At 42.7% G+C, this 27,329-nt stretch overlaps 1 protein-coding gene across 1 annotated transcript in view; it reads right to left on the bottom strand.

The window, feature by feature from the left end:
• Positions 1–27,329, bottom strand: part of IQCA1 (IQ motif containing with AAA domain 1) — an 827,164-nt gene that overhangs the window by 485,629 nt on the left and 314,206 nt on the right. The window contains exons 7-8 of the mRNA XM_030209164.1: positions 14,005–14,089; positions 852–983 (exon numbers count right to left, since the gene is read on the bottom strand). Of these exons, the coding sequence (XP_030065024.1) occupies positions 852–983; positions 14,005–14,089 (217 nt within the window). The remainder of the gene's footprint in view (positions 1–851; positions 984–14,004; positions 14,090–27,329) is intronic.

Below are 27,329 nucleotides of genomic sequence, written 5' to 3'. Positions count from 1 at the left end.
CGCTGCGTAACCCTGGCAGCGCTATAGAAATGCTAAGTAGTAGTAGTAGTACAGACTTAGATTGTGAGCCTTCCTGGGACAGAGAAATATCCAGTGTACCTGAATATAACTCACCTTGAGCTACTACTGAAAAAGGTGTGAGCAAAATCTAAATAAATACTTATACCCATACCTACATGCCTTTTACTTTTTTATTAGAGGCCTCCACCCTGAATATATTCAGAGTAGAAATAATTTGTTGGGCCTTCATTTTTGCTACTCAATTCAAATTGTTCTCAATATGAGAAGATTTATTTTCTTCCTGTGGAAAATCTCTTTATATTCTGATTTTCTGCATCATGCAAAACTTTAACAGCTTCTGTGTTGAAATGTAAGTGTTAGGGGTTCTATGCTGGGAGAAGATATAACTAACTCCAGTCAATTTGCCAGTTTTAACAACTCCTCTCTGGAGGACATGCTTGCCTATATGCATGCCATATAGACAAAATTCTTTGGAGATGGAGAGCCAGTAGGAAATGGACCTGCCATACAGCAGCATAATAGAGCCATTGACCTACTTCTGCCTGCCTCCAGCAAAATTAACTGAACATAGTTCCTCCCAGGGACAGCAAAGGCTTTCCACTCCTGAGGAAACAATTGGTCACAGCTCTGGGGCAGAGAAAGAAGGAGACTGTGCAACTCTTGTACACCAAAGGAAAGAAAAGGAATAGGTATGCAAACTCTTTGGGTCATGGACCATTCTGCACTGCAGAGGCTGTAGGAGTTGTTCACTAGGCACTGAATTGATCTTTATAGTTATTATATTCTTCCATAATCATTCCAAGAGAGCTGTGATATTTAAAGTTTCTTACCTCATCTTTCCCCTTTCTTTTACCTTTTCCTTTTGTCTTGTCTTTCTTTTTTACTTTTAGCTTTTTCCCTTTCTTTTTCCCTCTATTTTTTCTAGCTCTCTCTTCCTCTTTAGCAGCAATTTCAGCAACAACCTGAACAAAAATGAATAATCAATTAGCAATTTCAGCAACAACCTGAACAAAAATGAATAATCAATTAACAAAAAGTAACCAAAAAAAAGGTCAGGCCTTGGACCACAGGACAACCAATTTCACATTTCCTTCTATAATTGTCTATCTGCACAGGCTCTCAGGGTAGAAGCTGGACCTCCTAATAAAACTCCCTCCCTCTCCCACCCAATATTCAGCCTGTGGTGGTCACCATTTTTTTTTTAAACTTTCAGTTGCCAAAGGCAAAAAATCCAAATATTCGGCAGCAGTATATGGACAGTGTCTGCCACTGAATATCTAGATACTGCAGTAAATGCCTAATGGATTTTTTTGCTTTTTTGCTGTCCTAAGTTGTCCGAACAGTTATCCCTGTAGTGGTGCTGAAAATTGTCTCCATCCTGGCTGCCCCTGACCACAGCAGTTTGAAAAGATATTTAGCAGCACTATCTGGAACTTATCTGGGTTAGAGTTGTTTTCCTACCCAGATATGTCCCACTACATATGGACCCCTACATTTTTCTCTTTCTCTTCTAAATTGATATTTGAGGACAATTGAGGGTTTTGGATTGTTTTTTTTTTTTTGGGGGGGGGGGCAGAAGAATAAACAAAGGCAGGGAGAAATAATGGAAGTAATTTAGAGGGGCAACAGTGTGTTGGCAGGAGGTTGATAATGTGAGTTTTAACCTCTGTTTCTGGTTATGCTCTTATGTGTTATGATTACTGAGCTGCTCGTATGACTATGTATATGCTACCTTGGCAGTCTGTTGTTGACTGGGAAATCAGATAATGAAGTTCCCAAATAAATAAGTAAAGAAAGAAATAAATAAATAGGGAAGGTTCACGTCCTCAAAAAATAAAATAAACTCCACTTATATAGTAGAATCTAAACAGACACAAATTAACAGCAAGCACAAACAAGTTCTCCCATTTACTAAAACACTACAAAAGGCTCTGCTATTAAAAATTAGAAGACAATCTCATGTGAATAAGATAACTTCAGCATTTTCTCACTCCATAGCACAGCATTTTTCAACCAGTGTGCCGTAGCTGCTCTCCAGGTATGCCGTGGGGATCCCCTCCACCACAACCAACACCATTCAAGGACCATATCACATACCGAGCACCCCTCTTTACATGAATTCGGGGACCAATCCTCTCCCCATGGTTTGCCATTTCTCCCACTCTCCCTAGTTCAGTATATCTCCCCCTCTCTTCCCCATCCACAATCCGGAACCTCTCCCCTCAATCTCAAATTGCCTCCATCCTGCCTTCAAACTGGGTTTGCGAATGAGGGAAATGTGCTAGACTGGGGCTGGGGGAGTGTGAATATGATGGAGAAGTGCTGGACTGGGGCTGGGGGGTTCAGAATGAGAGAGAGGTGCTGGACTGGGGTTGTGGGTTTCAAAATGAGGGAGAGATGCTGGGGATGGGGGTTTCAGAATGAGGAAGAGGTGCTGGGCTGGGGCCGTGGGTATGAGAATGTGGGGAAATGCTAGGGATCAGGATTTGAGAATGAGGGAGAGGTGCTGGACTGGGGGTGTGTGAGAATGAAGGAGAGCAGTGCTGCATCGGGGGAGGGGGCAAGGAGCAAGAGAGGTGCTGCATTGGGGGGGGGGGAACAAGGAGGGAGAGAGGTGCTGCATCAGAGGGGAGCAAGGAGGGAGAAAGGTCCAGCATGGGAGAGCAAGGAGGGAGAGCGGTGCTGGACAGGGAGGTCAGTTAGGGAAGACAGATATCCAATGAGGTGGGTGAAGAAGAGAAGGGCACAGAAAGGGAAAAAGGAGCTGGATTTGGGGGGAGGAGGAGGGAGGTGCCAGGACCTGTGGGGAAAGAAGGAGGAGGTAAGACAATACCACAGAGGAAAATGAGTGAAATGTTGTACATATAGGTGAATGAAGAGGGGAGACATGCTACACATGAAGGCACGGGGAAAAGGGAGACATGCTATACATAAAGGGAAGGGAATAGGGGAGACATGCTACACAAAGGGAGAGGAAGAGGGGTGAGGGGAGACATGCTACATATAAAGGGAAGGGAAGAGGGGAGACATGCCACACATGAAGGCACGGGAAAAAGGGAGACATGCTATACATAAAGGGAAGGGAATAGGGGAGACATGCTACACAAAGGGACAGGAAGAGGGGTGACATGTTACACATAAATTGAAAGCTGAACATGAAGGAAAAGGAAGAGGGGTGTCAGGCTACACATAAGAGAAGGGAAAGGGGAGACATGCCGCACATGAAGGGAAGAGGGGAGACAGGCTGTACATGAAGAAAAGAGAGAGGGAAAAGAAGACAGATTTGAGAAGGAGGCAGAGAAATTGAAAAGCTGAACATGAAAGATTAGTGCCAAACAGACATACAGCAGAAGGTGAGAGAAGAAATAGCAAATGGAAGGAGACCCTGGAAACAGAGTTAAGAATACACACAGAGGAAAATGGAACCAAGGATCGGGAACAAGATGATTGGAGTAATAAAATGACCAGACTACAAAGATAGGAAAAATGATTTTATTTTCAGTTTAGTGATTGAATTATGTCAATGTTGAGAATTTCCATCTGTTGGCTTTATATTGCACTGTACAGTATGACATGCCTTGCTTTCTATTTCTCTGGTGTTGCATGACATGCAGAGTCCGGTATCTCTGCTTTCAGTTTTTGTCTGTATGTTTTTTGCAGTACCCTGTTTTGTATCAGGTGAGATTCATGTTCTGCATCTGCAACTGAGGTAAAGGATTCTGCTGGCATGTGGTGTCTATGTAGGGTTCTAGGTCAGTTCCCACCTGGACAGTTTCCACCGGACAATTCCCACTCACCAATTACCATCAGTTAGTCCACTGCAGTGCACCCTAGAGTGCCCAGTTGGTGTCCTGGCATGTCAGGGGGACCAGTGCACTACAAATGCTGGCTCCTCCCACAACCAAATGAGTTGGACTTGGTCATTTTTGAGATGGGCGTCCTCGGTTTCCATTATCGACGAAAACCGGGGACGACCATCTCTAAGGTCGGCATCTCAACATTTATGTCAACCATCTCTAAGGTCGACCTAAATGTTGAGATTTGGGCACCACCGACCGTATTATCGAAATGAAAGATGAACGCCCATCTTGTTTCGATAATACGGGTTTCTCCACCCCTTCGCGGGGACGTCCTGCGAGGACGCCCTCAGGAAAACTTGAGCGCCCCGTTCAATTATGCCCCTCCACATCTATCACATAAAAAGCCCAATTTCTCCTTTACTGCCAGAAATGCGGGCACCTCCACTGAGCATGAACTGGTAATCAAAACCATTCAGGCTGCTGCACTCAGTCTGCAGCCCCTCATTACCTCTCTACCCTCATCTCCCCTTACGTTCCCGCCCAAAACCTCCGCTCACAGGACAAATCCCTCCTCTCAGTACCCTTCTCCACCAACCCCAGGCTCCACCCATTCATAACAATTTATCACTGAGGGGCACCTCTACCCCTACCACTTTCTTATTTAATAATGCATGCTTCATTATGCATAGAATCTGTCCCTATACTAAGTTGCCAGCATAGTCAAAAACAGCCTCCCAATAACTCTAAATCTTATCACAGTTCCACCATATATGCCTATATGTACCACATATTCCACATTCTCTCCAGCACTTCCGGCCCCTGTATGACAAAATGTTCCATCCTGTCTGAGGTATAATACCAGCAAAATGAAACTAAAAAAAGGAGGAACGAACCTCACGAAACTGTGAGAAATACAAAGAAAACAGTAAGGTAAATCTGGGGAGGATAACAATAAAGTCCTTATTGGGGTGTCAAAAAATACGACTCGACATGGCCATGTTTCGGCCTTGGATAAGTGAAAAGCTGCGTTCCTATTAGCCGACTAACCGGCTTTTCGCTTATAATACCAGCATGCAGGCACCTTAGGCACATTTTCTATAATCTGTGGTGCATATTACATTTTGTGTGTGTGAATACAAATCTCCTCCCACTCTTCTCCCTCCAATTCTCTACCCAAATCCCGTTCCCAGATCCTGTTATACTGTTTATTATACGTACAGTATACAGTCTCCGTTAACTGATGTTATATAGTCTTCGTTAACTGACGTTAGGCTTACTTGAAGCAATCAGTCATAGTCCTCTGTACACTCTTGTGTCTGTGAGTTCCATACACTACGTCTGCCAGATGGTAAAAACTGTCATAGCACTGACATCCGTGACCTCCAGATAGGCCCTTACGGTGTTGAGACTCTCCAGCACTCTTGCAAAAGTGACAGGATGTTGTTGAATTTCGTCAGCATGTGCCTCGCTGCTCATTTCATCATCAGACGTTGCCTGCATGTAGGCGTTTATCTCGACAGCAGTGCTGTCGTCAGCTGTTTGTAGATCGTAATCAACAGCTATACAGTGATGAAACTCCTCTTCAGTAACACAGGCTGGGATGTCAATAGCCTGTTCATCTGATGTGTTTGCAACAGCTGCATCTGTTTTGTCCCTCTCCACATCCCTAACAAAGCTTGCCCGCTTGTAGCAGTTCACAATGGTTGCCTGTGTAACATGATTCCAGGCTTCTTTCTGCATATGTAGGGAATCCAACAGTGATAGATTACGAGCCAGTTCAACAGCACGTTTATCCTTGCCAGTCTGGTCATCCATAACGCTCATCAGACGACGTAGCACAAGAGCCTGATAATGTTGTTTAAAATTGGCTATTATGCCCTGATCCATAGGTTGGATCAGAGAGGTAGTGTTTGGTGGCAAGAAGACCACCTTGACATTAGACAGCCTGACATCATCACTGTGTGCAGCACAATTATCACAAAGCAACAAAATCTGACGCTTTTGTGACCGCATTCTAGTGTCTAACTTCTTTAGCCACTGCTTCCAAATTTCCCCAGTCATCCATGAATTTGCGTTAGCTTCGTATGACACAGGAAGTCGCTTAACATTCTTGAAGCAATGGGGCTATTTGCTCTTTTCAATGATGAGTGGTTCCAACTTCTCACTCCCATCCATATTGCAGCAAAGGAGGATTGTCAGTCGGTCCTTCGATGTTTTACCTCCTGTAGTTTCAGCTTGCTTGAATGCAAGTGTTCCATCAGGAATCGTCAGCATTGAAAATGTCACGAGGTGCAAGCTTGTTCAAGGTGGTAGGAAGAACTGAAACAACCCAATTTTCAGCACCAAAGTCATCAGCGTCTTGTTTTTCACCATGCTGTTTCTTGAATTTTATGTTGTTGCTCTCCTTCCATCTTTCCAACCATCCAACAGTGGCTTTGAATTCAGTTAGTCCAAGACTTTCAGCTAGCTGATTAGCTTTCTCCATAAGCAGTGGATCACTGACAGGAAACTGTCTGCTCATGACTTGAGAAAACCACCGAAGAAGAGCATCTTCTACCTCCTCAGCTTTTCCCGCACATTTTCGTTTCCAGTGTGGATTTGTATTGTTTTGCCAGTCTTCCAGAAGTTGGTCTTTCTGCTTCAAGACACGTGAAATTTGACTGGGATTGACACCATATTCTTTAGCAATAGATGCTTGACTTTGAGGCATATTTTCAAAGCACTTAGCCTTCCAAAGTTCCATAGAAACCTATGGAACTTTGGAAGGCTAAGTGCTTTGAAAATATGCCTCTTTGTTTTCTAATTTTTTAAGAGCTTCTATTTGTTCAGCCAGTGTTAAAGTCTTACAGTTGCGCGACGACGACCCCAGTGTACACTCTAACAACATTCTTTCGCTTATTCTGCCTGTGGCAGTTAAAGGGGCAGTAAATTTGAAATCTCGTTGGTTGTCATGCGCCAATCGGCTTCCATGTGCGCTTATGCGGAGTCTTTCCTGCAGAGGAGCGGTCTTAAACCAGGCATATATGCGAATCTTGCACTTATCAGTGGTGCGCTAAACCGGTTTGTCCCCATAGAAATTGATGGCACCAAAAACGGGACCAAAGTACGGCATGCAGTTAAACAGAGCATGCGCTTATCCGATGTGCACTTAAATGGAGTGCATTGTACTTCTATTCTGCCAAGTCTCTAATTAGGTTCAAAGTGGATTCCAAGTATAATTACAAATTTACCTAAACATTACAAATAAGATTTCTGAAACAGAAAAGTCTTCAAACCTTTTCAAAAGGAGAAGTAAGTAGGTGCTACCCTCAGTAAAATAGGTAAAGAACACCAAAATTGAATAGTTTGATAAGGAATAAATATTTGTAAAGATTTGTTATACTTTACACCAGTTAAGAATGAGAAATAAAGGAGATGATGATCTCCAGATGTAGAAAAAGTAGGAGCTGAAGAGAAAGAAAAGAGTTTTATCAAATATTCCGGACATGAACCATCAAACATTTTATAAACCCAACAGGCCAATTTAAATTAAATTCAAGTATCTACTGGAAGCCAATGCAGCCTAACCAAACATGGAGTGGCATGATCAAATCTTTTCTTTTTAAACACCAACTTGGCTGCAGTGTTTTTTGTAATGTGAATAATCTCGAAATTAATTGAGCAGACAGCAGACAATGAGGTGTATTTTCAAAGCACTTAGACTTACAAAATTCCATAGTAACCTATGGAACTTTGTAAGTCTAAGTGCTTTGAAAATGAGCCTCAATATATACTATTACAATAATCTAAAGAAGATAAAATGATGGACTGAACTAGCACAGAAAAGTGTTTCTCTGATAATAATGCACAAATATTCCTATACCGATGTAACTTAAAACCTACAACCTTTAACACAGCATTGACCAGGGGTTTCACTGTTAAAGAAGTGTTCAGAAAAACACCAAATATCTTTGATACTTTTTCCACCTTTAAAGTCAAACCATCCAACAAAACCAACAGGAATAGTGTTCTCTTTCCTACTAAACCAAAGAAGTTTTGTTTTATCTGCATTTAATTTAAACCCATGTATAACACTCTGTTCTTTAATTCTATTGATAAAAGATGATATGCAGGACAGAGCAGACATTAAGTCTACATCAACCGGTATTAAAACAAACATATCATCTGCATATGAGAAAACCAAAGACCCAGAAGTGGAAAGACCATGACAAAAAGAAGACATGTAGATGGCTAAACAATGACAGAGAAATTGGAGAGCCCTTTCCTCCCTAATAACTTCCTCACCTGCTCCCATACCAGCATTTTTGTCCCTCTTGGATTAAAACAAAATCTCTTGGGCCACCTTTGGTTTCCTTTTCCTCCTCCCACCCCCCCAGATAAATCTAAATAGCTTCCCATGCCATCTCTGAAATATTTTTCTAGGGATCTGTATAGGTACTGCTTGAAAGAGATAAAAACTTAAGTAAAATCATGATCCTAACTGCCTCTATGTGCCTTACCCAAGAGAGCATCAACTTATCTCACTTCTCTAAGTCTCTATTCACTGTAGCTGCAAGGGGTTCAGAGTTCCAACTATATAAAGTGCAATGATCTATACCCACAGCCACCCCCCAGATACTTTATTAAATGGGAAACCCAATGAAAAGGGAACTTACTTTTCAAGTAGCTTACCTTCTGTCCTGGTACTGAGATATTTAATATTTCCATCTTGGAAAGACTGGCTGTAAAACCTGACAATGTTCCAAAGTAAGTCATACAGCCTTGTAAAGTCTCCAAGGTTCTTTCCTCTTACCTTATAATTATGAAGATGTCATCTGCAAAAAGAAATTTTGTGCTCTACCCCTCGATGTCTATGCATGCCCAAATGCTCTGAGTTAAAGGTTATATTACCACTGAAAATAGCAGAGGTGACAGCATGTACCCCTGCCTCACTCCTTTTCACAGTTCTGATAAGTATCTTCTGTTCACCTTTACACATTCAGTTAATAAACCTCCCTCCAATACCCACTCTTACTAATATGCTGCCCATAAACCCACAATCAGTCCAGTTGAACGCTTTTTCAGCATCGACTGCAACAGCCACCATTGGATTTCATCCCCCTCTGGCCTTCCATATGATATTAAAGACCAATCTAATCTCATCTGATTCCTGCTGTCCTCCTATAAAATCCACCTGATCTTGATGTATCAATTGGGGCAACACTATCACTAACCAATCTGCTAAAATCTTAGCCATAATATTAGCGTCAAAACCTAAGAGTGATACTTATCGATGCCCACCACAATGGGTTGCTTCTTTGCCCAATTTTGGAAGAATGGTAATGCCTGCTAGTCTCAAATAGCATTGCAACCAGTTGTCCCCTTTCAAAAATTAAATAGGCATGTCAATAATGGACCCACCTGACCTGCACATTTTATTTTTATAAAATAACCCTGCAGACCCATCTGATCTAGGCAATTAACCTACCCTTAAATGTTTAATTGCCTTCATCATTTCCTCCTCTGTCATGCCACCATCTTCTAGTGTCTGTGCTTGGCTAGCTTCTATAATGGGCAAGTATACCCCTAAAAAGCATGTATCAATCTCTGCAATCTGCAGCTGATGTTCTGATGTATATGACTCCTCATAAAATTTCATGAACCATCTCTGTATGTCCTCCTCCCTGATGAGTACCCTCCTTCCCTTTCCCTTAATACTTGCGATGTTAGCTCTTGTTTGCTGTAATTTCCATCTTTGAGCTAACAACTTTTCAGCTTTTTTTGCCTACTTCAAAGTAACACTGCTTTACTCATTCTAATTTAAACTTTAGTTCTTCTTCATATAACTCTCCAAATTGCGCCCTCACCTTTCTTATTTTACCTAATAAATCACCCTACAAAAGAAAACCTCTCATGCTGTCTTCCTAAACGTTACAATTCAGATCTCAGTTGATGTTTCTCATCCACTCTAGCCTTCCACTTTGCTGATACTATTGCAATCAGTTCACCTCTTAAGACTGACTTTAAGCACATACAAATCAACACAGGTGAATAACTGTCAATGCTGTTATGAACTAAATACTCCTGAATGGTCACCTCTATACAACTAACCACCTTAGGATCCCTCAGTAAATTATCATTTTAGCATCAATACTGACTGCCCACTCCTCCAGATCCCCGCCCAAGCTCTATCTACTCTGGGGCATGGTTTGACCAAGTGATAGGTTCTATCTCAGCCTCAACTATCCATCACCCTAAGCTTCTATCCAAACAAATTAAACCAATTTGAGAATAGGCGCTATGAGTTGCCAAATAGAATGAATAATCCCTCTTCCCTGCAACTTTCTATGTTCCCTTTTTAACCTCCAGAATTATCCAACCAGTACATAAATCTGCCAGTATTTAACCACTAACTTCATGCTCATCTGAGAGAAAAAGCTTTTCATAAGAACATAACAACCTAAGAGTAGCCATACTGGGTCAGACCAATGGTACATTTAGCCCAGTACCCTGTTTCCAACAATGGCCAAGCCAGGTCACAAGTACCTGGTAGAAACCCAAATCATGGCAACACTCCACGCTACCAATCCAGGGGAAAGCAGTTGCTTCCCCATGTCTGACTTAATAGCAGACTATGGACTTTTCCTCCAGGAACTTGTCCAAATCTTTTTAAACCCAGATAAACTTCACTACAAGATTTCTGTAGACATGCCACAAGCACCTCATTACGTGCTTCCAATTTGCACTGTTATCTGGATTATACATCTAGGAGAGACACTGCAGTAGGATTGGCACTGTTACAGAATCTTCCTTAGTGGCATCATTGTTTTCAGAACCAGCAAGTGATCTTGTTTGCTCAAACCTTCAAATAATGGTATTGTTCACATGCAGTATCTAAAATCTACAAAGGTTTCTTTTAAGGTATGGACATGTATTTCTGCAACCCTCAGCATGGGAGAACCAACTTGTGAGGATAATTAATTCTACTAGATTGAAAACAAACAAACACACAATTGTTGTTTGCCTGAGGAAACCCAATTTAGTGCAGAAAAAAAACATCGAGGGTCCTGGGAATGATTTTGGATTCCTCATTGACAATGGAGCCTCAGGTTAATAGTTTGGTCCAGAAAGCTTTTTTTTTTAAATTTAAACAATTACACTTAGTACATTCATGCTTTTTCACTGATCATTATAACGTTATTGTCCAGTTTCAATTTTGTCAGTAACTGACTACTGCAATTCTCTTTATTTAGGTACTAGTAAAAAAGGCCCATTTCTGAAACAAATGAAACGGGCGCTAGCAAGGTTTTCCTTGGAGTGTGTATTTTTGAGAGAGTGTGAGAGAGAGAGAGAGAGAGTGAATGTGCGAGTGTGTGTGTGTGACAGAGAGTGAGTGAGTGTGGGTGTGAGTGTGTCTGTGAGAATGAGTGTGTGTGTGATGTGTGTGGAAGTGCGTATGTGTGACACAGTGAGTGTGAGAGAGTGTGTTTTACACAGATACAGTGATTGGGAGAGAGAGAGTGAGACTGTGTTTGAGTGTCTGTGTGAGAGAGAGAGTGAGACTGTGCGCGAGTGTCTCTGAGAGAGAGAGTGTGTGTGTGGGAATGAGAGTGTGTGTGAGAATGAGTGTGTGCCAGGATGGTCCCCCCTCCTGCAAGGTGCCCCCTCCCTGTCTCCCTGCCATGTTAAGTGTGTATTTGTGAGAGAGTGAGTGTGTGTGAGTGTGTTTGTGAGAGAGTGTGTGTGTGGGAATGAGAGTGAGTGTGAAAATGAGAGTGTGTGGCAGGATGGGCCCCCCTCCCTCAGATGTGGCCCCCTCCCTCTCCTCCTGCCAGGTGCAAGTGTATGTTTGTGAGTGTGAGAAAGTGAGACTGTGTGCGAGTGTCTCTGTGAGAGAGTGTGTGTATGGTAATGTGAGTGTGTGTAAGAATGAGCGTGTTTGCCAGGGTGGCCCCCGTCCGCCAGGGTGGCCCCCTCTCTCCCAGGTGAAAGTGTGTGTTTGTGACAGAGAGAGAGAGAGTGTGTGTAGGGGAATGAGCGTGTGTGCCAGGGTGGCCCCCCTCCCTCATTGTCTGCTTCCCTGAAAGGGACCCCCTCCCTCTCCCTCTCTCCCCACCTCCTCCTCCTCCAGCCCTCCCTGCCACTTGATCCCATTCTTCGGTACTCCTCCCCCTGTCTGCTAGCACTGATGTTTATCTCCTCCTCTTCTGTCCCTCCCTGCCTCTTGATCGGCGATCTTCGTGACTCCTCCCCCTGCCTGGTACACACCCACCGTCTCCTCCTCCGGGCCGCCCTGCCACTTGATGTTGTATCTTTGGTACTCCTAGGGCTGGCGCTATAAAAAGAAGCACTCAGCTGTCCTGAGTGCTAACTACAAAAAATGTTTAAGAAAATGTAAAAACGCGGCACCGCAGGCAGCCTTGAGGCAGTGGCGTAGCTACGTGGGGCCTGAGGGGGCCGGGGCCCCCGCAGATGCACCCCAGGACCCCCCTCCCGGCGAACCCGCCCCCGCCGCCGCCTACCTTTACTTTTGCTGGCGGGGGATCCCACTCCCCGCCAGCCGACGTCTTCTCAGTCCTTCCTGCTCTTCAATTTGTTTGCTGACGTCCTGCACGTACAACGTGCAGGACATCAGCAAACAAATTGAAGAGCAGGAAGCGACTGAGAAGAAGACGTCGGCTGGCGGGGAGTGGGATCCCCCGCCAGCAAAAGTAAAGGTAGGCTGCAGCGGCGGCGGGTTCGCGGCGGGAGGGGGGGGCGGCAATGTCGGCGGTGGGGGGGCGGCGCCGGGGGGAGGGCTAAAATGTGCCCCCTCCCCCCGGGCACTGGACTCCTCCCCCACGGAAGGCAGGCTACGCCCGCCTTGAGGCATTGGCTGCTGGCTGTGCAGGCTCCTCCCGTCTCTTACGTCACTGCCCCCGGAGCGAAGTAGGGGCAGTGACGTAAGAGACGGGCGGATCCTGGCTCAAGGCTGCCTGCGGCGCCGGTGCTGTGTTTTTTTTTTTGTTTTTACATTTTTTGTTGTTTGCGCTCAGGTTAGTCAGCTGATTGTTTTTTTTTTTTTTGTAGCACCGGCCTGGGTTGGTGTTTGCGGTGTCAACCTTGGGGGGGGTGTTTTGGTAACGGTCGGCGACTTTGGGGGGTGGAGGAAGTTGGGAAGGGCGGATAGTGTGTTTCCAACCTTCTAATGGGACGTCATTTTAGGTTGAGCGCGGTTATTTGCTGAGTGTCATTGCTCCGCCCTCGACGTCATTACGTTTGACGCGTGGGCAGGGCAGACACTCGTGGAGCAAAAAGTGGTCTCAGCCGCCTCACTTTAGAACGTTGGGAAAGTGAGGCTTCATTAGAATGTTGGAGGTGCGTTTTATATAGAGAGATATCTGCTAGATTAGTGCATAGGATTCAGATTATTCAGAATACGGTGGCAAAATTGACTTATTGTAAGTCTGAGTTTGACCATGTCTCTCCACTGTTTAAAGAACTGCACTGGCTCCTAGTGCAGGCCCGAATACATTTAAAGATGGTGTGTCTGATTTTCAAAACCTTAGAAGGCCATTGCCCGAATGGATTGGTCCCTTTGATTCATTTGTTGAGTTTATTTATAGAAAGTTGTAAGTGTAATTATCTGCTTTTCAAATTCCCCTCCGTTAAAAATGTTAAATATAGATCATTAGTAACAAATTCATTTACATAGCTCTAGAATGACTTGCCTAAAGAGATCCGCTCTTCTATATGCAATTTTCTCTTTTGAAAGTTGGTGAAATCAGATTTATTTCATAAAATTTTTAATAGGATTTTCTCTTTGTTTAAGCAGTGATTATATTATGCTGTAATTCCTGGTTATTTTTTATTATCCTGCTTTGAACCTTATTAAGGCATTAGGCAGGTAATACGTCCTCCATAAGATAAATCAGACACATAACCCGTCTTACATCTCTGACAGATGACACTAAGCTATATGAGGTATGTCCATGGAGATGTGACACAGGAGAAGGGGCATATATGCTATGATTTTTTTCCCCAGTACTTTCTCAGCTCTCAGAGAGCCACTCCAAAATCCTACTTTCAGATGACATCATCCACTTTTGTGTCTAGCTTATCCTGCTATCAATGGCGATCAGTTACAGGTAAACAATTTTTTAAAAACTTTTCTTCTTTCGGTATTTTAATTTCTTTACTTGAAAAGGTAATAATGCAGTAATACCTGCTCAGGTGTCTTCTGAGCAAAAAGAGAAGTTGATCCTCCTGCCTTATTCGTTGGGAAGTCTGGAAATGTGCCTGTTGCATGCCTATGTTTGGAAAAAAAGCAAAACATATTAGTTCATGTGTATAATAGAAGCTTATGATAGTTCTGTTCTTCTCAGTTGTCAGGGATGGACAAAGATAATAGGAAACTGGATAAAAGCACTATCATAGGACCAAAAACACTGTTTGTGTCCTATATTCAATAAAAGCTGAGCTTGTAAATTTAGGCTCCTAAGTTAGGCTTCTAAATTTGTGTCCTATTTTCAGACTAGGAGTTTAAGTTATGTTTAGAAATTTAGGCATGCCATTTATGAGCCTAATTTATAAGCCTAGGTCTGAAAATCCATGCTAAGCTCCTAACTTATTTTCTCCACCCTAAATTTACTCTTATTGCCACCCGATTTTTATGTTCCTATATCAACGGTATTTATTTGGTTCCCGCACCGCTTTAACTGTTCAATGAAATCCTTGCACACTTTTCCTAAACCACGTGTCCACTAATGACTTCTGACAGCTACATATGTCACTGTTACCTGCTAACATGTCATTAAAATTACAGTACTACACAGTTATACTTAGAGTCCAACGGAAACCAACCTGAAATCCAGGTTCAGGTTTTGGCCGAACCCCCCCTCCCCTTGCTCTACCCCCCCATGATCACTCTTGGAACCCCCTCCCTCCACCCCCCCCCCCCTTGTGATCACTCTTGGTACCCACCCACCACCATCACCCTCCAACCATCACCCGAAGGTCCTCCTTGGGCTTACCTTTAAATCGCCTGGTGTTATAGTGGCTCTTCAGGGCAAGAACAATCCCTGTTGCTCTTGCCCCCACCGGTTTTGCAGCCAAAATGGTTGGTGAGGCTGCCATGAGAAGTCCCAGCAGCTATTTTGACTGTGGAATAGGTGGAGGCCGAGATCGACTGGGGATTGCCCTGAAGAGCCACTAAACCACCAGGACATTTAAAGGTAGGCCTGGAGAGGTCCTTCAGTTGATGGGTGGAGGATGGTGGTGGGTGGGCACAGGTGCTGATGGAGGAAGGTGCACCAAGAGTGACCATGAGGGGGGCAGGTGGGAGACACCCAGAGTGATCATGCTGGGGGGGAGGTTGGTTTCAGTTTTGGCCCAAACTGAACTGTACATTTCAGTTGCTGGTACAGTTTCAGTTGAAACCGAGAATCATGGTTTCACTCGCCCTCTAGTTATATTACCAATAACTATCCTAAAACTGCTTTAATTCTGTCTAGAAAGTTACAATAAATTGCCTCAGATTTCAAGACCCTTTCCTGCACCCTGTATGACCTCTCCAGGCACTGGTTAAGAACCTGTGTCCTAAATGTAAGAGTTTAATGAAATTTCGACCATAAATTCGGGCATTCATCTCCAGTAAATTTTAACAGAGGCCATTCTAGGAGTATAACATGAGTCAGAAGCATAAATCATTGGAATATTGGGCCCAATGGGTTTTTAAAAATATTTTCTTCATTGGCATTCAAAGACCACATAAAGGAGGTAATTTTATAGGAGAGTGTTTAGGTCAGAAGGCCAAGTAAGTGCCAAATTCATAAAGAGGTGTATTTTCAAAGCACTTAGACTTAAAAAGTTCCATAGTAGTCTATGTGCTTTGAAAATGAGCCCCAAAGACACATATGTGCCTATCCCCCTCATTCTATAGCAGGTTGCCTAAATTTAAGCGCCTTTTCACATTTATATTTATAAAACAAACTACCACATTCGCGCATAAGTGTACAATTACGCATGTAGGACTAGACATTATATATCACGCTTAAAAAATCAGCACCTAAAACGAGATACATATAGGCATATTCTATAAAGTATACCTAAATTTAGGCATACGTTATAGAGTAAGCCTAAATATCCGCACAGATTATAAAATATGCCGAGAGCCCGTCCGTATGACTGAATTTAGTTGCGGGCAGTTACGCCAAGTAAAACTTGGTGTAAATGCCGATGCCTAAATTAGGTGCAGACTGGGTGCATTCTATAACAATGCGCATATATTTTAGAAATATTCATGACCATCGCCATGCCCCTTTTCAACTATGCAACTTAGAATTTATGTTCTAAGTTACAAAACTTATGAGGAGAGACTTGTTGACCTGAACATGTATACCCAGGAGGAAAGGAGAAACAGGAGTGATATGATACAGACGTTCAAATATTTGAAAGGTATTAATCCGCAAACAAACCTTTTCCGGAGATGGGAATGCGGTAGAACGAGAGGACATGAAATGAGATTGAAGGGGGGCAGACTCAAGAAAAATGTCAGGAAGTATTTTTTCACGGAGAGAGTGGTGGATGCTTGGACTGCCCTCCCGCAGGAGGTGGTGGAGATGAAAACGGTAACGGAATTCAAACATGCGTGGGATAAACATAAAGGAATCCTGCTCGGAAGAAAGGGATCCCCAGAAGCTTAGCCAAGATTGGGAGGCAGAGCCGGTGGTGGGAGGCGGGGCTGGTGCTAGGCAGACTTATACGGTCTGTGCCCTGACAATGGCAGAGACAAATCAAGGTAAGGTATACACAACAAGTAGCACACGTGAAATTATCTTGTTGGGCAGACTGGATGGACCATGCAGGTCTTTTTCTGGCATCATCTACTATGTTATATGTGCATTATGTTACAGAATACATTTAGACAGTTGTGCGCATAAATTCTAATGCCAACTAGTGTCAATAATTGCTTTTGAAGTGGCAATTATTGACACTGATTGGCTTCTTAACTAATTAAGTTACGCGTGCAAATCCAGAATGTGACCAAATTTGTGCGCGCAACTTAAGTCAAACTATCTAGAATCCGGGAGGTAGAGGACATAGTTATCAATGTGGGATACCATTAAGATGTTATTTTACCACTAACTCATGCTATTTTGGCACAGATCCTATTTTGTGAAATGAGACCTAGTTACTAATAAGTGGGATAAATAACACGTCTTAATGGTAGTCAGGTTGATAACTTCCCCTCTAAATAGCAGTAGTGCAACCAATTGCTAGTCTACAATTATGTACTAAAATGGTTTAGAGTGTAATTTTAAGAGGGATGGGTATTCATAAGGGAGGGGCATGGCAGGGCAGGGGCAGAGCTGTTATGTATTCAAAAGTTTTGGACTTCCAGTGTGTCAGGACACACAAATTGGTATATACAGTATACAAATTGTGAAAGTTTGTCTTTTAGATTGAACTCTCGTAACATCCTTTCAATTGCTGTTATACCAACCACCTCCTGTAACACTGAATACTATAGGAGAATTACAAAGTCTTATTTCACATCATGTTTTAGATTCCCTACATCCAATCATACTAGGTGGCATTAGACTTTCTCAGTTTTACCCAAGCCCTTTCCCTTATTCAACATGGTTCCACTCCAACCCATAATGCGGGACACATCCTTGATGCAGTTTTCTGTTCACTCTTCAAGAACCCTGTGTGGATTTTGCTCTTTGCCTCTGCCTTGGGCAGATCAATATCTTATAGAATTTATTAATATGATTACTTGTGTTTGTAAGGACCCTAAGAGGGGCATTTTTGAAAAAAAACATCCAAGTCAAGATGTATGTTCTCCAATAGTGGAACTTCTTTGTAGTACAGAAATCGGTTTATCAGCAAACACATCCAACAATTCAAGAACATGCCTATGTTTTTTTTAAATAATACTAGAGAACCTTGCAGATATTTGAGAATGCGGTTCTGCAAATCCTTTACCAAGCTGTGGTAAAAGGTGCCCTGTGGTGGCATTGGCATGTGGATTTGCTATGTGCTGAGGCCACTTTTGCCACAGTGGGGGGGGGGGGGGGGGGGAGGGTGTTAAAAAAAGGAAATGGCTGTGCATTAACTTGCCACACGGCTATTTCCTGGGGAAGCCCTTACCTCCTCCTATTTAGGCAGTAAAAATTAAAAATATTTCTGGTTGCGCCAGAAATGGCACGCGGTGGGGGCAGCACTACCACCGGTTCCCACTGTGGATCAATGGTACTACTGGATTGGTGCACAACAATGCCGTGGTAGCTCTACTACGGCATTGTAAAAGGGCCCCTTTGTTATTTCAGGCAATAATGCAGTAGTAACTCATGTTAACCATACTTTGCCCTCACATAAGATTTCTTCACAATGCCTTGTGGATATTCACATAGAATAAACCTCTATTTTAAAAAGGATGCTTTTTGTTTAAATTCCTCCAAAGTTGAGCATATACATCATATATACAGAAACTGGTGCATCCTTGATGTTGTAAACAGAGGGTGGGAAGGAGGCAAATTTGAACAATATTTGGGTGGGAGGCAAATTTGAACAATATTTAAATTATAAGGAACAAAGATGGATCTTTGCTTTAGATTCACCTTTTTTTCCCTGCTTGCCATTCCACTCCCTATGCACCCAAGCATCCTTCTGGATTTGACTGTCACCTTTTCTGCCTGTTTGGCCACCTTAAAATCATCAGATACGATCACCCCCAACTCCCGCTCTTCTTTCATACACAGAAGTACTTCACCCCCTATACTATACTGTTTCCTTGGATTTTTTCAGTCCAGATGTCTTAGTTGTGGACCATTTTTAAGCTTTGCTAGATTCCTCCTCATGCTATCCACACCCTCTGGGGTGTCTACCCTATTACAGAGTTAGGTATCATCAGCAAAGAGACAAATCTTACCAGATAGTCCTTCTGCAATATCATTCATAAAGATGTTAAAAACAGCCGGCCCATGGACAGACCCCTGCGGCACACCACTGATAATATCCTTTTCCTTACAGCGAAATCCATTTACCACTACCCTCTGACTCCTTCCACTTAACCAGTTTTTAACCCAGTCAGTCACTTTAGGGCTCATACTGAGGGCACTCAGTTTATTTATCAGTCACCTATATGGAACCTGTCAAAAGCTTTGCTAAAATCCAAGTACACCACATCAAGTGTCCCTCCCATATCCAACTGTTTGGTCATCCAGTCAAAGAAATCAATCAGATTTGTCTGACAAGACCTGTCTCTAGTAAAACCATGCTGCCTCAGATCCTCCAGTCCATTTGATTCTAGAAACCTCACAATCCTCTGCTTTGGAAGCATTTCCATTAGATTACTCAACACTGAGGTCAGACTAATAAGCCTGTAATTCACAATTGCATCCTAACTTACAACCTTCTCTGGTCCTCTGGAATCACTCCAGACTCTACAGAACCAATGAAAAGGTCAGACAACTGAGCTGCCAGAACGGCTCTGTTTTCCTTGAGTAGGCTCAGATGTATCCCATAAGGCCCCATCGCTTTGTCTATTTTTAGTTTAGCTACTGCCTCCTCAGTTTTACTGTATTGGAGGAGTGGCCTAGTGGTTAGGGTGGTGGACTTTGGTCCTGAGGAACTGAGTTCAATTCCCACTTCAGGCACAGGCAGCTCCTTGTGACTTTGGACAAGTCACTTAACCCTCCATTGCCCCATGTAAGCTGCATTGAGCCTGCCATGAGTGGGAAAGCACAGGGTACAAATGTAACAAAAAATAAATCTTTTCTTCCATTTGCATCTTTTCTTTCCTGACAGCTTTTCAAGCTTTTCATAGCTTTTCTAAGTATTTTTGCCTGTCTTCCTTTTTCTGTGATGTCTTGTAATTTATGAAAGCTAACCTTTTTTTCCCTTACCTTTTCAGCTACTACATTTGAGAACCAAAGCAGCCTTCTTTTCCTCTTAATTTTACGTACTTTTCTAACATAAAGGTTTGCTCTCTTTATAATAGCTCATTTAAGTTTTGCCCACTGCTTTTATACTTCCTTTAACTGTCCCCCTCCAACTAACTCCTTCCTGTAGTGAATCCAAGATCCCCTTGCTTCTAGACAACCCTGCAGTAGTGACACCTCAATTAACATCTGGCATATTAAAATCACCTATTAGTAGTACTTCCCCTTTCATAGCTATCTTGGGAATGTCTTCAGTTAAATCTCTCCATTTCTTCTGACTGTGAAGGAGACCTGCATATCACACCAATGTAAATACATTTTCCATTCCCTCTTTCTAGATTACAGTTTTTATTCTGATCTGAAGTGTTACCTTCAAAAGCTAATGGAAAAAAAATATATTGTTAGTCCAATAAAAAAGGTATCATCTTATTTTCTTTGTTTTGATATATTTCTATTTATTACCAGATTAACCCATAGTGCTTCCTTATCCCATATGTCCTGTAATTCTGACACTTTAATATTATTCAAAACAAAACAGAGAACACTAGAAGAAAATCCGCTACTGTGTAATTTTTTATAGAACAGACGTGGTGTGTGACGCGCCAGCAAAAGAAGGAGGTGGAAAACACAACTTCAAGAGATCAATCCGAGACACAGGGTGAGATGCTCCAGGAAAACCTTTTCCTGGAGCATCTCACCCTGTGTCTCGGATTGATCTCTTGAAGTTGTGTTTTCCACCTCCTTCTTTTGTTGAATTTTTGTGGAAACTGCGAACCCCTTTTGTTTCTGCGTGTGACGCGCCAGCGCCATTTTCTTTTGTAGAATGTAATCTGAAAGTTAGTACACCGGAGTTTTTAAGCTTACCCGGCTTTCAAAAATTGCATTTGTGAGCTGACTGAATTTAATTTCTTTTAGAAAATTGAACCAATATCTGCAGTGCAAGTCCCTGAAGAAGCCACGAGAAGGTGAAACGGTGGCGCCGTCGGGCTTAAGCTAAGTGTTGCTTCATTTTCATTGGTGCTGTTTCAGCAAAATGTACACTTCAGATTTGAAATGTTAAAATGCTAATCATAAAACATAGCATTCAGCACTTATTGAATTGATATAGAAGTTAAAAAAAGGAGAAGTTCTTAGAATCCACATACTCGTTGTTAACCTAAGACCTTGAGTTTGAGAGGTTTCTGAGGGATTCTTTTCTTCTCAAAAAAATTACACAGTAGCGGATTTTCTTCTAGTGTTCTCTGTTTTCTTTTGTATAGATTTACCGTATTTTAGACACTAGATCTGCTGCACTATTGTATTGTTAGTATTGGAACTTTAATATTATTCTCAACATATAATGCCACTCTGTCACCTTTTTTGCCTACCCTGTCCTTCCTTAATAGATTATATCCAGGTATAACTGTATCCCAGTCATGGTTCTCCATGGGCCACACATCCATGACCGCCACTAAATCCAAGTCAGCTTCTACCATTATAGCCTCTAGATCTAGAAATTTGTTTCCCATACTACAGACATTGGTATTCAAAGCTCTCTAGATATTTTTCCATTTCTATAAAGGTATTTAATGTTCTATATTCCTGAGGGTTGTTAATCACTTTGGCACTTTTTCACCCATCCCCAGCCAATTTAGTTTAAACCTCTCTTTAGTACGTTAGCCAGTCTGTTACGGAAGACAATTTGTCCCTTCTTTGATAGACGGACACCATTTCTGCTCGGTAGCTCTTGGAAAATCATTCCATGGTCTAGGAAACCAAAGTACTTACAGTGACACCATCATGCAGCCATGCATTCAGCTCCAGGATGCGAGCTTCCCTCATTTGGCCTTTCCCTCAACAGGAAGGATTCATGAGAACACCTACTGTGCACCTAACTGCTTCACCCTCTGACTCACAGCCATAAAGTTATTTTTTATATTTTCAGTGGCTTGCCTGGCAGTATCATTTGTGCCAACATGGATGAGCAGTATAGGCTAATGGTTAGTAGGTTTGATGAGTCTTGCAAACTTTCTGCTACATCTCAAATCTTGATACCAGACAGACAGCACACCTCCCTGGACAACATGTCTGGTCAACATATGGGTGCCTCTGTACCCCTCTGAGGAGAAGCATCAACCACCTCTATCTTTCACTTCTTATTAGCCACTGATCCAGCAACTTTGGTATTTTAGATCTTTGTTTCCTTTAGTTCTGAAGATATTTTCAGCTCTTCTACCTCCAGAGCTGAAAACCGATTCTTCAGTTCAACAGAAGATGGAGTTGGGGAGTTGATTTTGCAGGATCTGGTGATCTGTGTCCAGCTGTCCTCTTTCTCTTTCCCTTTACTGGAGATTCTGATGCCTCAAGATGCATTTCCAGGATGGATTTCTGGTTGTCACAGATAATTCTTAGTCTTGCCATCTCCTCTCTTAGTTCTTGTATTTCTTTCATGAGGAATTTAATGTGCATACATCTTGCACATGAAACTAATTCCTCACCTTGCATCAAACATTCAGTCTGGACAGAGGCAGAGGCTGTAATGACAGCAGCAACTTTTGGGGCACAATGTTTCTTAGCCATACATCAACTGTAGGAGCTTTTTGTACCTGTGAATAGAGAGATAAAAGTCCCAACCCTGTTTTTTCCTTCACCTGTTCTGTAAGTTACAATGTGAGATCTAAGAACCTGTTTATATTCCCTCTGTGGGTGTAGCTCAACGTATGTACTTCCTTGCCTATTATCAGGGTATACAGTAATTTAGCTTATCCTTTCAGGCTTTAGAAATGTGTTTTAAGTATCTAATGTGTGTTTGCTTTGTTGGATTAATTCAAGGGATTCAACTTATTAATTAGAGACCTAGGAATAAAATTGATCTCTATTAATAGGTAATTAATACCTGACTTCTTTGATTATCCTTTCAAACAATACCAATGCTGCTAACAATTTGAGTAGAGCCAGATCTGTATACAGTCTATATAAAGAGTATAACTTGTTTACCCCCTTTAAAGTAGGGGTAAAAAGAAAAGTCTAGATTAAGCTGATGAACAAGTTTTGTAAATGAAGAAAGATAAAGGGGGGCATTTTCAAAAGGATGTCCAAGTCTGAATTTGGACGTCCCCACAAAGACATCCAAAATCAAGCAGGTATAATCAAAAGATAGTATAGACGTCCTTAGACATTCCAAAATTGCAGTGCAAAATGACTAAATGAGACATGTCCAAAGTGAAGTAAATAGGACATCTTTCTCGCAGAACCAACGAAGGATGTCCATCTTACAGAACCACCGAAGGATGTCCATAAGGCAAATGTTGCCAACTACAAACATTCACTGTACTTGCATACTTGATAATCATCCATATAAGGCTCTGCACGTGTGAAGACGTAATGATCCATATAAGGTCCCACACGTGTGAGGACGTCCATGCACATGATGGATGTCCACATGCTGACTGGCCATATATGGGTTAGATGTCCATATATGGATCTGTAACAATGGCCATACGTGTTGGACGTCCATATAAGGCGATGCACGTTTTACAACATTTATTCACTGAGAAACATGGCTCTGTGACGGGAACCTAATTATAGTGTCCAGCTGAAAGCCTCTCTCATATCCAGCTTTGCCTGAGGTATAGACGGTGCCTCTTCATGCACCACCACCATCTGCCCCCAAGAACCATCTCCATAACAGCATGGACTCTAATAAGGGACACATTGGAAAGGTAACTGTGAATGCCCTCCCCAGCACTGGGCATGGGCTATCAAGTCCCCCTCCTGTAGCACCACATATAAGAGCTCCCTTGGCAATGTAAGCACTAACTGTAGTCTGCATTCAAGTGTATTCAGTGATATGTGCACATGCACATCCGTTAATAGGATATTGGTACTAGAAAAGAAAACCATTCCCACATCTCTACAATACTGTACAGAAATGATACTCTCTGTCTTCATTTCCACCTCAATGACATCACCTATACCAATGTAATGTCCCCCCCCCCCCCCCCCCCCATCAGTATTGTGTGTCTCTCCAATTTGGCTTCCAAAGGAATTTGTGTTGTGAAGGCAAGAAGGGCCATCCCCTGACTCCTGGTGTACAAACTTGTATCTTGCAGAAGATATGGCATACGGAGGGACCTAGAATCCCTAAGACGCAGGTTCTGGCACATACGTTGGGAGAGCCCTAAAATGATAAGCAGCGTGCGACAGTGCCTCAGGGCTCAACGTATTATAAACAGGGCACCTGTAGTCATTTGTAAATGTATTTATTTAATAATGCAAATGTCATGTACAATATCAGTTTCCATGTGGCTAATAGGCAAATAGTAAGTCATAACACCTCTGTCCCAGATCAAGGCCTGAGGTTGCAGCTACCCTCCCGTGAGTGTGGCTGCAACTTCCAACTAACCTCCTCTGAGATGAATGAGATGACATGCAAAGCAACGGCTGACATTGCAACTGGTACAGCAGGGAAGCGTGCCTCACTTCTGTAACCCCCTTTCTGGGGTGGATACTGTTTCATGGTATTCCTGCCTGAGGTCCTGCTCTTAGTGGATGTCATAACATGATTTTAAAGTAATGTAAAGGTTATCAATAGAAATCAAACAAAATAAAACATGGAAAAGAAAATAAGATGATACCTTTTTTATTGGACATAACTTAATACATTTCTTGATTAGCTTTCGAAGGTTGCCCTTCTTCCTCAGATCGGAAATAAGCAAATGTGCTAGCTGACAGTGTGTATAAGTGAAAACATTCAAGCATTACTATGACCAACAGGCGTGATCCCCACCAGTACTGGCCTTCCGACAGCCACCCAATTTAAAACACAAGCTAATCAGAAGTAAACTTCCTTCACAGACTGAAAAGGAACAGAAGGGCACACTTCCCTGTAATTTATCCAGTTGCAAACTATGCCAAAATATTTCACAGGACCCCAAAGTCATCCACAATGGAAAGATATTCAACATAAAGGGATCTTTCACTTGCTCATCTTCCAATGTGGTATATATCATTCAGTGTAAAAAATGTAACGAAGGATGCTATATTGGAGAAACAGGCCAGATGCTTAAGACAAGATTCAATTTGCATAGACATCATATGAACAATACTGGTGCCAGCAGGGTTCCCACGCCTGTTGGTCAACATTTTACAGGACCAGGACACTGTACCAGTGATTTCACAGTGAGAATCCTCAAAGGTAACTTTAAAACCATACAAGAACGTAAGACCTTTGAAGTCAGAATGATTGAATATTTTAACACCCAACAGAAAGGACTTAACAAGGATCTGGGGTTCCTAGTCCATTATAAACCATAAAGCTGTATGTCTCTGTTGATCACCCTCCCCTCACCTATCCACACCCACCCTGTTAGAATATCAATGATATGCTTTGATGTCCCCATGCATACTTCCTACCCACCCCCCTCCTCCCACCCTGTCAGACTGTCATAGTAATGCTTGAATGTTTTCACTTATATACACTGTCAGCTAGCACATTTGCTTATTTCCGATCTGAGGAAGAAGGGCAACCTTCGAAAGCTAATCAAGAAATGTATTAAGTTATGTCCAATAAAAAAGGTATCATCTTATTTTCTTTTCCATGTTTTATTTTGTTTGATTTCTATTGATAACCTTAAGAGTGGACTAACACGGCTACCACACACCTCTACTTAAAGTAATGTATAGAAATAATGCTTCCCCCCCACCCCAAAAAAAAAATAATTAGTCATCCAACCATAGTCACAAGTTAAAATGCTAACATGCTGCTGAGGAATAAGTGTGCCCTGCCAACACATCCTGTGTACTCCTTGTCAGACCAGCTTCCAGGGTTCCCTGTCATGTCATCTCATGCATCTCCCATTCCAGGCCTATATCCCAGGGCACTGACCACACTCCCCCCCCCCCCCCCCCCCCCGACGCCAGCCAACTCCTGCACTATGCAAGCCATGTTGGATGTGATGATCTCAAGGACAAACCTTTTACACACACAGGGTGGCAGGAGCAGCAACAGCTCCAGGAAGAGGAGGAGGCAGCAGTTGCCCCAGCAGGCAGGGAGGAGGAGGAGGCACAGGAGGAGGAGGCAGAGGTGGAAGGGCGCCAGTGTGTGGTGCTGGAGCCAGGGGAATGGGAGGTGCTGCACGTCCCAGACTCCTGGCAGGATATGCCTCCCCTTGAGGGGAATGAGGAGATGCAGGCACCAGCGCCATCAACACCACCAGCAACACCACCACCAGCACTGAACAATGCTGCTTTACTGCACCTCCTGCAGCAACTGGTTCATACACAAAACAAGTTGCTGCAGGAGGTGGCTGCACTGTGGCACTCAAATGAACAACACTTTGCTGCACAGAGGCAGCTCCTGCTGCTGCTAGTGAATCTGTTGCAAAGGGCCATGGAGGGAGGAGGAGAAAGCCTCCATTGACAGACTGGAAAAAAACATTTTTTGTACATAGTTATGGTTTTTAGTTTAATACAGATGTTTGATATTTTTCACATACCAGGGTGTGTGTCACTACTTTGTGCACTATGTATTATCCATTGATGGGGTTGATGTGAGAGAAGGCAGCAATCTGGGTTGCATGACAGGTCAACTGTGACACAGAAACTTAAGGTCATACGTGCCATAAGTGTGGCCATGTAGAAGGCCACCTGTTCCTTCCAAGCTGCATGGCTGTATGGTAAGGGGGTGGGGGGAAGGCTGGATGGGCATTTCTGTTGAAGAATAGAGAGGTGTGTTAGCCGTGTTAGTCCACTTTTAAAGGTAATCAATAGAAATCAAACAAAACAGAAATGCTCATCCAGCCTCTCCTCCTTTACCATACAGCCCCACAGCACAGAGCTGTCTAAATAATAGGTATGTTGTCTAGCACTAGCGATCTGCGAAGTACAAACTTGCAGATAAGCATAGGCAGTGCCTAGATTATTGTTTGCTCTCTTGTTTAGCAGACAATCTTACCCACAACCAAACAACATTGGTGAGGGCCAGGAAGGAGCTACAAACAGCTGGGTCATTTTTTCACATTGAATGTATCAGCAATGGTATATACTGGTGAGGAAAAAAGGGAAAACAACAGTGAAAACATGAGATGGATGTTTACTTCATCACAATTGCAATATAATACATCAGGTACAGAAGGGCACAGGCTAGGGGAATTATACAGTGTAACCAGGGTCCTACTTCCACATGGGGGCCAGGACTAACCCTGCTTAGCTTAGCTGTCTCCCTCCAAGGTATTGGATCCAAACCACCTCTCCTCTGTCCGGTAATCGTCCCGGTCTGGCCGCTCTCTGGCTGGCCTGAGCTTTTTTCCTGCTCACGGCAGGGACACAAAAACTCAGCATTCTCATAGTTTCTTGAAAACACAGGTTTTTATTTTCTCAAAACCCTTTTCTTCAATACAGCCTTGGTCTTCACTTAGTTTCATCACCAACAATGAAAATTCAGTTCAGGTTTTCACATTCATCTTCTCGAAAGATTCAGTTCAGGTTTTCACATTCACCTTCTCAACACAGTTCAATCTTAATTCAGAATACCACAAAGCAGTAAATCCTTGCCTTGTTCCCAATTGTAGCATAACCCTCACAGGCACTATCTTCTATCCTCAGATAGTTAATGGGTTAGCTT

Source organism: Microcaecilia unicolor, chromosome 7 (genome assembly GCF_901765095.1).
Source record: "Microcaecilia unicolor chromosome 7, aMicUni1.1, whole genome shotgun sequence".
Taxonomy (NCBI): Eukaryota; Metazoa; Chordata; class Amphibia; order Gymnophiona; family Siphonopidae; genus Microcaecilia; species Microcaecilia unicolor.
Note: the sequence above shows the minus strand (reverse complement) of the source record. Positions and strands in the feature narration are given on the sequence as shown.